This window comes from Brienomyrus brachyistius, chromosome 16, assembly GCF_023856365.1.
Source record: "Brienomyrus brachyistius isolate T26 chromosome 16, BBRACH_0.4, whole genome shotgun sequence".
Classification (NCBI taxonomy): domain Eukaryota; kingdom Metazoa; phylum Chordata; class Actinopteri; order Osteoglossiformes; family Mormyridae; genus Brienomyrus; species Brienomyrus brachyistius.
Window position 1 is genome coordinate 19,695,925 of NC_064548.1, and position 12,533 is coordinate 19,708,457.

Genomic DNA, 12,533 nt, shown 5'->3' on the forward strand with positions numbered 1-12,533 from the left:
AGAAGGGGGGAGACATCCATCCTAAGACACCACAATGGGGCAATGATCTGTCACTACACACAACCCCTGGTTGCCCCTGTGCTGTGTAGCTTGCAGAATGATTCTTCCCAAGGGTGGATGAAGTGGAGGCACTCAGTCAATATATTACCTTACAGACCGGAGTGGCCCTGGAGAACAGACCCATCGTGCCGAAGACTCTGTCCTGTACATCTCCTTTATGTAAGCAACATGATTTCTCTCCATCCGTGAACCGTAAAATAGCCTTGTTACACATTGACTGTTCCGTCTGAGGGGAAGTTATAGACCACCGCACCCAATAACCATTTAGCATAACTGTATGTCTTTGGGTTGCAGTAGGGCGACGGTGTGACATGGAAAAGACATGCACACACACACAAACACACAAAGCAGAGGTGGTATTTCAACCCTCAACACTGCAGGTGTGATAGAAAGTGCTACCCACTGAGCCAACAATAAGAAAGGTTATGCTAGCAGGGCATGAAGCAACAGATTTTTTACCATTAAATAACTGTGTAATTTTTCAAATAGGTGTGATACGCTTATGCTTGCTACCCAGCTGGCATTGCTTTGCACAGACGGGAACTGGGAGCCAAGTCGGCATATGATGCTAATGGTTAATGATCAGTCTGAATCTCTATCTTCAACTGGGGCCTCAAGACGTGGGAAATAACTGGCGGGAAAAGGCCATGAATAAAGTTTCTCTGCAGGGATTCCTAGTTCATGCTTCATGAGGTGTTAAGGCATCTGACCAGCATGCCACCTGGTTAGATCCCAACAGAACCGTTCTGAGCAGGTCTCACTGGGCAGAAGATCCAAGGCAGACCCAGGATGCGATCTCCCAGAATACTTGAGAGTGCTTGGGAATCCTTAGAAGGAGCTGAAGTCTGTGGCTTTGGAGATCTGAACTAACCTCCTAGCTGCAATCCCTCTTCGATCCAAGACAAGCAGAATTAAGATGGATGGGTGACATTTTTGACTAGACGAAAACTGGCTTCATGTAATGTCTACGTAATTCTTCATTACACCGCCTTTGTAAAACCCTAATTTGTTTTTATAATTTGAATAAGCAGTGATGTTTGGGTGCTGGCTTGTTTACAGTGATGACAGTTGAAAAGATGGGCAGCTCAGGCTAAGGCGGTAAGGGGTAGCATCCCGAACGGGAGCCTCCGAAATGGAGAAACCAATCCAGCCTTGGAAATCACTTCAGAGGGCTACGCCCAGGGGGGCTCAGAAGGGGTGGAGGCTGAGTATTCGGTCTGGATGGACACACAAATAATGACCCAAATCATCCAAATGTTGAGCATGAGTGCAAAAGGTATATTTGGCAAAGTCTCTAAAAAGCAGTCATGTCACATGAAATGCTCAGGGGGGCAAGTGGAGAAACCCATCAATGAACACACTCGGTATCAGTAAAATGAAATATCCTATTATTACTGCTTCAGCAACATCTATCCAAATGCTAAATAGTGTCAGTATTACAGGAAATCCCTAAGGTATGTTTCCGTACCTCATTTCACACCGAGACTGATCACTCCTATAATACAAGGTCCACACTGATCTGTGCCCGTTTGAATAGTATCAAAACCAAACTCTAATCTCAAGAAATATATAAATGTATATTGTTTCCCTTTATGATTTATACTTTTACCTTTACATTGAAATATATTTGGAACTATTAGAAAAAAACTGAATACAGTAGGTCAATACATTGAATTCTAAAACATGAAATGACTTTTGAAATGAGTTTACTAGAGTAGCATGAGGAAGCAGTGTATACACACCTGATTATTGAAGACACTTTGGACCAACTCAAATTAGGCTGCACTCAGCCACTGGCCATGGCAGATTGTAGGGTATGAGGTTGAGGCCTCTTTTCATTTAAAATGATTCCCTCTTTGCCCCCTTCTTCCTTGCGCTGTGACCCATAAAACATCCCATGTTCTAACTCCATGCCCTCTTCGAAGATCAGGCTACAGTTCCTGTCTGATACCAGGACATTCCATATTCAGAAATTTTTTAGTTTCACACTTTTAATAATAATAATAGATACTTTATTGATCCCTGTGGGGAAATTGTCTTTATGCCTCCCTCAACTTGTTCTTTGTAGAGCAATCTGTTTGCTAAGGACAGCCCATAGTGGCACCCAGGGAGCTGGGGGTCAAGGGCCTTACTGAAGGACCCACAGACGACCCACAGATTTCAGAAATACGCAGCACACCTGGGATGGCATGGTAGCGTAGGGGTTAGCACTGATAGCTCCCATCCCTTCGAGTGTCCTCCATGGCTCCTTGTGTGTGGCATTTGCGTCTTCTCCCCATGTTGTCATGGGGATTTTCCTCTGGGTACTCCATTCCCCCCCCCCCCCCCCCCCGCAGTCCAAAAACATGGTGGGGTTAATTGGAGTTACCAAATTGCCCTTAGGTATGAGTGTGCCCTGTGATGAGTTGGCACCCCATCCTGGGTTGTTCCCTGACTTGTGCCCGTAGCCTCTGGGACAGGCTCTTGCTCCCTCTGAACCTGAACAGGATAAGAGGTTACAGAATGTGGATGGATAGCACACAAATAAAGGAAATACTCTGGAAAAACAATAGGTGGTATTAAAAACAGGTAAGACTAACAATAATGTGCAAAAATGCATGTGAAAATAATGAAATTTGTCAGAGTAACAATGTAATCCATTGTGATTACAGGAATTTACTGAACACTACAGGACCAATCTGAGACGATTGCTTCAATAGATGAATTTTGTGCAAATACAATGGGCAGCTGATATACATAAAAACCAACAGTATGTAAAGCCCAAACAACTCTGAAGAGTGGGGGAAAAGGAAGGTAGATGCCCTGCAGTCCAGAAGATGCGAGTCTCCCTCCAGCTCTGCGACCCCCTCGGTGATAAATTGCTATTACAGCGATAGTGATTTTTTTTTTTTTGCGTCGCTGCAGTAACAAAACGAAAGATCGAGTGAAATGTTTTCTATTAATTCTATGAGATTACATTATGATGACGCTGGACGTAGGTCGTTTTCGGTATTATGCATTCGTCGCTAGACAATTTTCACTGCAATATCAGAAAATTGTATGAATATGGTATGGCTGCCAGCGTGGTAACGGCATTTAGTCATTGCACCATAAGTGACCCACCTCTAACGGTTGTAGTACTGGTAATACCATACATCAGACTGCTTATACACGCTACTTTTTAATTTATATAGTAATATGTTAACGATATAAACGGATGGACACCGCATTAATAACTTCTTTTTTTTTATTTGAAAATAACTTAAAGATACAACCCACGGTTACTTTTGTTAGTTTTTATAAGTACAGGTTTGCCAACTCTCACGCTTACGCAAAACAATCTTACGGCAAATGTATATTTTTCCATTATAAACCTAAAATTGACCACTTCAAAAGCGTTGGGGTAGTTTGGAAACCCTACAGACTATTTACATGGTAATAAAACTGTTACTTGCCTGTAAGTCTGCATGTGTGTGCAGACTTGTCTCGATTTGGATATCTTACTCCAGCTAGCTGATAAAGTTGGCAACCCTATAATTACCTTTTTATTTTAGCAGTCCTGCTTGTCCACATTTACTGTACTGTATGGGGTATACTGAGAGAGGCGCCCGATGCGCTAAGCATCCAGAGAAATTGGATTATCAGCGACCCCTTGAGGTCTCTTTTCGAATTGCGGTTGTGCCCATTGATGACGTCACAGAACGTGAGTTCGTGGCTGTCTTGGGCAAAGAATCCGATTGTCTAACAACTAGGGAATCATGTCACGCAAATGTCGTTAGTGCTGCTATCTGTTTTTAAGGAGCAACGAAAAGGTGTAAAAGGACTCATAGTTTGATTTGCCTCAGTGGTCTAAAATGGCTTCCTTATTTAAGAAGAAGACGGTAGATGGTGAGTGTCTTTTCAGCATGAAACACTGCATATTAATTATCTTTTTAATTATGCTTTTTACCTCCTATTATAATGACGTGCTTCGTTCAGATGCAATTTGTAGTACATTTCTTGCCAGATAGCGATTTGACATTATTTACATTTAACTAATATGAGGGTCTGTAAATTAAACAGCTTTCATGTTCGTTGAATACTGGCTCTTTATAGCCTACAAGTTTGTTTGGTAGTTTTTGTTTTAAGTATGAGCTATGAAATCGCATTGCTGAAAATCGGGTCTCGTCTTATAGCGGCTTGTTATTTACGTCACGAAGAATGTTTTGCTGTTCGTGTAATGGTTTTCATTGGAGTCTGGCACGTTTCATAAGCGTTATTTATTAAAAAACGGTTGAAATACAAGAAAAAAAAATCACGCATCCAATCATTTTAAGACGCGTAGGGAAGTTACAAACATGCCATAGTGACAATATTTTTTCTTGTAGCTTATATACTACTTCTACTATTACTTATAATAATAATAATAATAATAATAATAATAACCATAATAACGATCATAATAATTATCACTGTCACTACATTTTAAATACTGAAAACTCTCACACACTTAACATAACTGATTTGTTCAAAATTGACGAAATACTATGTAATAAAGATTCAGTATTACCTTACATGTTTTCGGGCTCTATATGTGTACTGGCAGTTTCATTGGCAGATGATTTCTGTAATGGGAGGGTATAGGTCAGTGGGTTAGGGGTGCCAGTATTTGAAATGTTATGGGTTCAAATTCCGTGTCTGGTGGTGAAATCATATCACTGTTGGGCCCTTGAGCAAGGTCCCTGACCCTAACTGCTCCACGGACACCCTGTCCTGATCCTGTCCTCATACCTCATGCTTCCTTATATCTGTGTGGTTTTGGACAAAACGTGTAATTTGGATTACGTTTGTATTAGGTATTTTGAGGGGGGTTAGTCGTCCCTGGAGCAGTCGTGCTTAAGGGTCTTGTTTCAGGGCCCGGTGGCGGTATAACACTATTAGTGAAGGGATTTCGACCAGCAATCTTCCAATCATGGGCAGAACCCACAGAGTCACACACCACTGCCCAGGAAAAAGCATCTGCTAGATAGATTTATAAAAGCGTGGTCATTTCTTCTGCATTCTGCCGCACTCGCATGCCTGGGGGAATTGGCTGCTCAGTTGATCTTGGACTCTCAGAGGTATTTTTTTCTCCTTGGGGTTTTTGGCTCCTCTCTTCCTGACATTATTCCTTCTTCCCTTTTTCCCGTGCACCACGAGCCATTTAATATCTATGCTGCAATAATGTATTGCCACACACTCTTGTTAAGTGCCTTGGGCATGCTATCACACAGACAAGGTGACCTAAAATATTCTAGGCTACAAGACACACAATACCAAATGCAAGCCTGCGAAGAGCATACAATGAACAAGCTTTCAGTTCATGAACACTTAAACACCTGGAGAGTGGCCTTTGTCATCCTCACCATTTTCGTTTTGCAATTTCAGACCTTTTTAAATGAACCAAACTACTTTGTAAACTCCCAAGCAATCAAAACCATTCAAACTGAAAGACACTTGATACAATGTCAGAAAAAAGGGGTATGATCCTCATACAGTTCTGTTCCCCAAAATACAAACAACAATAATGTGCCCCCAATGGTACAAAATGTGCCTCAGAGTCTATTTCTTTACCTTAAAAGGTGCATTTACCTACAGCTAGGGCATAGCTGGTAGACCATTAAGGGTAGAGCCTCTGACAAGTAATTGCATCCATAAAGGTACAAACTGGTACTTTAAGCACTGCTTAGAAACATAGTAGACCCCCAGGTTCCCTACTATTTATTTATGGTGTATTTTTAAACATGCAACACACTCAGTATATTTGTCAGTCACATTAAAACAAAAATCAACCCATGTGATGATTCATTGTTTCTGTGATGATCAATAACATGGTGTGAGGTCTTGAAAACATTGTTCCTGATACAGACATCATGAAAGATCAGCATAAGGAGCTGCTGCGCACGCAGAGACAGATCAGCAGAGATCGAGGGGCACTGGAAAGACAGGAGAAGCAAATGGTGAGTGTAGTGTCACGGAGAAAGATTGAACTGTGAATGTAAGTGCTTTTTACAATCTATCTATCTATCTATCTATCTATCTATCTATCTATCATAGTTATTGTACAATGAAAATCACTGATGATGAGTGATTTCTTTATTCATTTGTTTTTCTATCAGATTAATTGCATAATACAAATATTTCTACTGGAAGTTTCAGAATTAATGGACATCAGAACAGTTTTGCATAAACAGCATGACTCATGGCTCAGCTGTTTGCATTTTATAATTTTTTTAGTTGCTTCTGACAATTTCTGTTGGTACAGTCTATAACACAACTGTTATGTCTTCATATGCTGTTTGATTGCGTGTATGTGTGTGTGTGTGCGTATTTGTGCATGCATATGTTCTTGTTTTTGGTTTAGAAACTTTTTTGGCCTATAGTTGCATACATGTCCTCTTTACTCAGTCCTGGAACATTCTCTGTGCCGATTTAAGTTGTGATGTGAGCATCGTTCCTCATGATGAAAAGGCTTCTCCCGCGCGTCTGATGTAAATGTAAAAATAGATGATGTACAATGCAGAAGTACAGTTCGCACATAAAGTCTCATCCATTTTGACACTGTTCTCCTAAGCATGTGAAAATCCGTATGTCCCTGTCCACATTCATCAAGGGCTTCATGATGCCAGCAGCCAATCTGTCACTCCCACTCCCCTCTTCAGCCCAGCGTGTGCAGCTGACAGGACTGTAAATCATAATCAAACACGGCCATTTATTGCCTAATATTTCAGCCTTACCACAGAATAATGTGAATCTGTATGTTTATGACTTACGGAGCTGCAGGGTGTATGTCAACTTAATTTGAATCCTCAGAAGAAATAGTGTGGTGCTAAGAAATGCATTTATTGGTGTCCGGAGAGGAAGTGTTACATTCTGATTTACGCATTTATTTGTTTATTTAGCAAGAAGGCAAAAGAAGCTTCTGCCCCAGCTTTTTATTGCATAATTAGCTTTTTCTTAAAAGATAATATTCATTATAACCCAGGAAGAGAGAAACAATGTAAATAATCTTCCCAGACCTTTCCTGGGTTGAACCCCACCCGTTCTATTTGTTTGTTAAATTTCACCACTAGCTCATTTAATTAATCAACCAAATTAGTGAATTAACTACATGAGGTATTGATTACTCAAGCAAGGTGTACAAGTCAGTGACTGTAAGGTTTTGAAATAGCTAATTTGACACAATACACAGATAAAGTCATAGTTTTCCACCAACATAACCACACACACACACACACAGAGGTTTGTAATTATATTTTGTGGGGACTCTCCATTCATTTCTATGCGGAAAATCCTTAAGTAACCAAACTAAATATGAGAATTTTGGCATTTTTATTTTTTTGATTGCAGTCACAGATCATTGTGGGAACCTGAAAAATGTCAGAAAATCATGTTTTTATTACATTGTGGGGGAGACTTGGTCCTCACAATGTAATATAAACCTAATCCACACACACACACACACACACACACACACACACACACACACACACACACACACACACACACATATATATAGTAACAGATATGTGACTCTGTGAGGAATTTGGAAAGAAAAAGACAAACATTGTTTATGGCTTTTCTCTTTTTTTGGGGCTGAACCAAATTAGCAACATGCGCACATCCAAACAATTTTCCTGGACATAATAAAGATGCGGTTTCAACAGGGTCGGAACAAACGAACATCAATATGTCCGTTAGCTTGACTTGAATCCAAGCGCATGGGAAACAAAAGAAAAACACACAAATATAAATAACCAATGGAAACACGGAGGAGGTGTGAGAGAAATTATGTGAACCTATGCAGTCGTCTGACTCACAAGCCAGATATGTACCCCGCCCACATATGCTACTAACTTATTAGCTTTACAGTTAATCGACTGTCGTTTCTTTCTTCTGTGATGAAACTGTACGATATCTTGTTGGTAAGAAAGCACAGGTCTGTGCTAATGTTTTTCCAGGTCTGACCGACTACCACTCACACTTTTCTCACAGGAGCTAGAAATCAAGAAAATGGCCAAGACCGGTAACAAGGAGGCCTGCAAAATCCTCGCCAAGCAGCTGGTCCAGTTGAGGAAGCAGAAGAACCGAACCTATGCTGTCAGTTCTAAGGTCACGTCCATGTCTACGCAGACCAAGGTCCTAAATTCTCAGATGAAGATGGCAGGAGTTATGTCTACGACAGCCAAAGTAAGAGACCCCTTTCCTTACTTCCTCTTCATTGATGTTTATTGACGTGCAATGTCTGATTCTGGTTTCTCAGGGAAAAGAGGACTGCCCCTGCAGCGATCTGCTTCTAAAGAATTTAAAAGAGTTAATGTAGTGGGATGTTTGATTGAATGGGAGATCTTTCTATAAGCATGCTTGGTGATTTTCCCTTATGGGGAGAGAATCGTAATTTACACAATAAAAAGAAACTTGAGATGACCCGTACATATTTCTGTTTATAGCAGATGCCACATTCTTGTTCTTCAGTTACTGCTTTGTAGTAATGGCAAGAATAGACCTTTGGGAGATTGAAACGATTGAACCAATGAACAACTGAGCCTTGCTGAAAAATGGTTCCATAGTGACATCTAGTGGCCAAGTAACACTTCATAGAAACCAAAGCACTATGGCAGCATAGAAACCTTCAAAAACAGTACACAGGTGACTTTATGGGGCGGCACCTCTAGGACATGGGTTCGAGTCTCCACCAGGGTTCCATGTGTGTGGAGTTTGCATGTTCTCCCCATGTCGTCGTGGGGTTTCCTCCGGGTACTCCGGTTTCCCCCCACAGTCCAAAAACATGCTGAGGCTAATCGTTGTCAGCAAATTACCCGTAGGTGTGCATGTGTGAGTGACTGGTGTGTGTGAGTGTGCCCTGCGATGGATTGGTGTCCCACTCTGGGCTGTGAGTCTAATTCTCCTCTTACTCAGAATTTCTCCTGCTTTAGAGAACAGTCACTCACAAGGCACTGAGGTTGCTGGAGGGGACAGAGATGTTTCCGTTAACTGACAGACTGGCTGAAACATTGCAGTGTCTTGTTCTGAAATCTAGGGGGGTCACATCTCCATAGAGCAGGATACAACTGAACCTCAGCATCAGCGGAGACACTGAATTGCTTTCGCTCACTCTGCCATAAGAATAATCTCAGAGGTTTTCTTCAGTATCTCGCTGGGACTGCAGATGTTGATGGCTGAAAATGACTTTCTTGTGTTTGTAAACTTACACAGATGGCAGCACAGTATTAGGGCGACCGCTTGTCCACCCTGTCTGGACTTCTGTTGGGTGTGGTGTCCTTCTTTTAGCCCCCCTTGTTCTCCTTTTCCCCCCCTCCTACCCAGCTCCTTGCCAACAACAAGTGCTACACTGGCCAATGGTGTGCTTGAAACGATTTTTCTATGGTATAATCTCGAGATAACAAGATAAATATCTGGACACACCATTCTAGGTGATCAAACACTAGACACGTTTGTAAGACTCTATTATATGATAAGCTGCGCGTGTCTCACGGAATTTTGATTCCCCCAGGAAAGTGGTACATGATTTATTTTGGTTGTCCATTTAATGGCCAGTTCTGCTAAGTACGCATCCATGTTAACTGAGGCCGACATATATGAAGTCACATTTACAGCTTTTGCTTTCATCACCTCTATCATTACTGTGTACTTGCTCTTTTGGTATTGAGAACGGTCTGTCATCTTGGGGGCATTTCTGGATGGAAGGGTATAATTGGGGTGATGTTTTTGGAAAAAAAAAATCAGAAAACCTCATCTTGCACAATAGAAAATGGTTATGAGTCCTTTACAATGAGTCCCACAAGAGCCTGATCTATCTCCTTTTGCCTTTCTGTCAGGAAACAAGAAATAATCAAATATTAAACAAATATTAATCGTGACTTTCTTTTCCTGAACCATTTCGAAGTACGACAGACCTGGGCTGTTTCCAGCTCCTTCCGTGTTATAAATACTGAATGTTCACGAGAAATGAAGATGAAATGCCTGCAATGAACACAGTAGCAGACAGAGCGACATGTCTGAGGTGCTGTTGCGAACTAGCTTGCTGTATGGAGCATTTGACTAATTATACTCTCCTTCAGACTATGCAGACAGTCAATAAGAAAATGGACCCAAGTAAGACCTTGCAGACAATGCAGGAATTCCAGAAGGAAAACCAGAAGATGGAGATGACAGAAGAAATGAGTAAGAATGTCAGAGTACTGCATCAGCACTGCCAGGAGGGGTGGCGAGCTTCAAGGACCTGTGGACTAATATCTCCTTGTCCACTTGTTTCCTCTTACTTTGCCAATATGTTTGATATATATTCTTTGAGATCATAGTGAAGGATTAACTACAAACGTCTAGTAACTACAGGCCACAGTATCTATTGTGATTCTGTTGATATTTCGATAAGAAAATAGTCTCCGTAGCTAATGAAATTATGAATTTTGATAATGATTTTGTCATTGTTTAATATTTTTTTTAGTCAATAATACCCTGGATGAGATTTTTGATGAGTCCAGTGATGAAGAGGAATCTCAGGAGATCGTGAACCAAGTGCTGGATGAAATTGGAATCGAGATCTCAGGAAAGGTGAGAGAACCTGTTCCTAAGTTCCACCATTTTCTTAGACGCTAATTTATCACCTCCTGTTGGCATTTTGCTCTCTCGCTTTTAGGTTGTTGTTCAGAGCCATAGTCAAATCTTGACTTGTGGACCCAGCTGATTCTTGGTATTTGATAGAAATGACATATTTAGTTATGAGACCTGGCGAGTATCTGCAGTCTGACACAAAGTGACAAAAGGATAGTCGTCGCATTGAGTCGCATTTCAGCTGCACTGTTTCTCGATCAGCACAAACTGCTATTCTTACCTTAGCAATGAAGCCCAGTGAGGATGTAGTGAACAGTAGTTCTTCACAGTAGATTCTTTGGTTCTAGCTCCCGTTGGAATGTTTTTTAGAAACAAAATACAAAAAAATAAGGGAAATACCTCTTCTAAAAGTTTTTCTTAATTGCTTAAGCACAATCCTTGAATGTCAGTATTTGCGTAATTATTATCTGTATTTGTGTAATTTTTATGCATTATGCGTAACCCTCCACATCAACATTACATTTATTCACAGCATTGTAAGCATTTCCTATTGCGATCAAAACAAAAGGAAGCAAATTATGAGATTGCAAAAGTACAGTTGTCTCTGACTGACCCAGTTGTGCAGCCGTTGGCCTTATCTTTTGGGGTTGATTTTATTGGTATCAATAAGAAATGAGCTAAAGAAACACATTTTCAGGATCACCTGTCATACTGGCACTATTCTTTAGCATATTTATGGTCGTACCTGGTTTAAACAGGAATAACTGGATATTTAAATTCATGACATAGTGTTGAATTGATGTGATTTTTAAACATTTTGAATAAGTAATGGACTTTTGCAGGTGAAATTGTGGCTAAACATGACAAAAACTACAATGTGCACCAGTCAAAAAGCTTACCGTTTATTTTCTACAGCTGGCAAGGGCTCCCTCTGCTGGACACAACGTTCCACTCCCTTCCACCTCCAATGTACTTCCTATTTCAGATGAGGACATCGAGAGGCAGCTCAAGACCCTTGGAATGGACTAAACGCCACCTGCCCAAGTCACTTCTTGGTGACTAAGCGTGGAGTGTAAAATCTAATTGATTGTTTTTGCTTCAGGGACCTAATTTTTTATAATTTTTTTCTTTTTTTAGGTTTCCTCAACATATTGACTCAAGATAGTTATTGAAAGACTTTCCTAACTACATGGAAAACTACTTTTCTGTTGGCTCAGGCAAAGATGGTTGATACTCAGAAAAAGGGAACTGGAATTACAGACATTTGGAATGGAGTTCATTGTACTTTGTAAAAAGTACAGATTAACGGTGTCCAAGTGGTTCTTCCTCCAAGTGGTAGGTTATTATAGAGAGAAACATGAATCATGTTTGATTGGAGTTTTTCATTGGAGATCCGGAATTCCAGTTATGCATTTTCAAATTTTAATAGTCTTGTACTAGACTGCATGAATATAAAATAGGTTAGGATTATACTGTAGATTATACTGTAAATTTGGTCCATGGGGACTGGGGAATTTTATTTAATAAAATGTCTGGGATCCATACTATGAAGGCTGGTGAAGTTTTTTGGATATTATTTTTGTTTGATTATTTATGCTGTATACTTTTCTATCAGCACCACTGAAAAATCTTTACCTTTACTATGCAGTTCCCAGTGATTACTCATTAAAGCACTGTATAGTAAATGAAACACGTGTGTATTTTTAACTGTGACTGGGACTGTGACTGACACTGGAAGTGGAAGAAACAAGAAGAATTTAAACAGCTTTTTCTGTTTCAGTATGGAAATGCAGACGCACCCTCTTTAATTTCATTGTTAATTATTAAACTAAATTAGGACAAATAAAAAGTGCAATTTTTATGAACAGCTACCCTGTTTTCATATTGCTGGATATCGCCAC

General features: G+C 40.4%; 1 protein-coding gene across 3 annotated transcripts; it reads left to right on the top strand.

Moving 5' to 3' along the window:
* Positions 1–3,702: 3,702 nt before the first annotated feature.
* LOC125709439 (charged multivesicular body protein 2b-like) lies at positions 3,703–12,499 on the top strand. Of its 3 annotated transcripts, XM_048977885.1 has the most exons (7): positions 3,703–3,927; positions 5,926–6,017; positions 8,053–8,247; positions 10,140–10,242; positions 10,526–10,632; positions 11,548–11,687; positions 11,770–12,499. In XM_048977885.1, the coding sequence occupies exons 1-6, from the start codon at positions 3,894–3,896 to the stop codon at positions 11,659–11,661; spliced, it is 645 nt and encodes a 214-aa protein (XP_048833842.1). In that variant the 5' UTR covers positions 3,703–3,893; the 3' UTR covers positions 11,662–11,687; positions 11,770–12,499. The 3 variants fall into 3 exon arrangements, with proteins under 3 accessions (XP_048833842.1, XP_048833841.1, XP_048833843.1); XM_048977884.1 differs by having other exon boundaries at positions 11,548–12,499; XM_048977886.1 differs by lacking the exon at positions 11,548–11,687.
* Positions 12,500–12,533: the final 34 nt, after the last annotated feature.

Excerpts from the sequence above, each read along its gene's own strand:
- LOC125709439 (XM_048977884.1), top strand. The coding sequence starts at position 3,894 with ATGGCTTCCTTATTTAAGAAGAAGACGGTAGATG. Across the intron at positions 3,928-5,925 it reads TAAGAAGAAGACGGTAGATG|ACATCATGAAAGATCAGCAT; the intron begins GTGAGTGTCTTT and ends TTCCTGATACAG. Across the intron at positions 10,633-11,547 it reads GAATCGAGATCTCAGGAAAG|CTGGCAAGGGCTCCCTCTGC; the intron begins GTGAGAGAACCT and ends TATTTTCTACAG.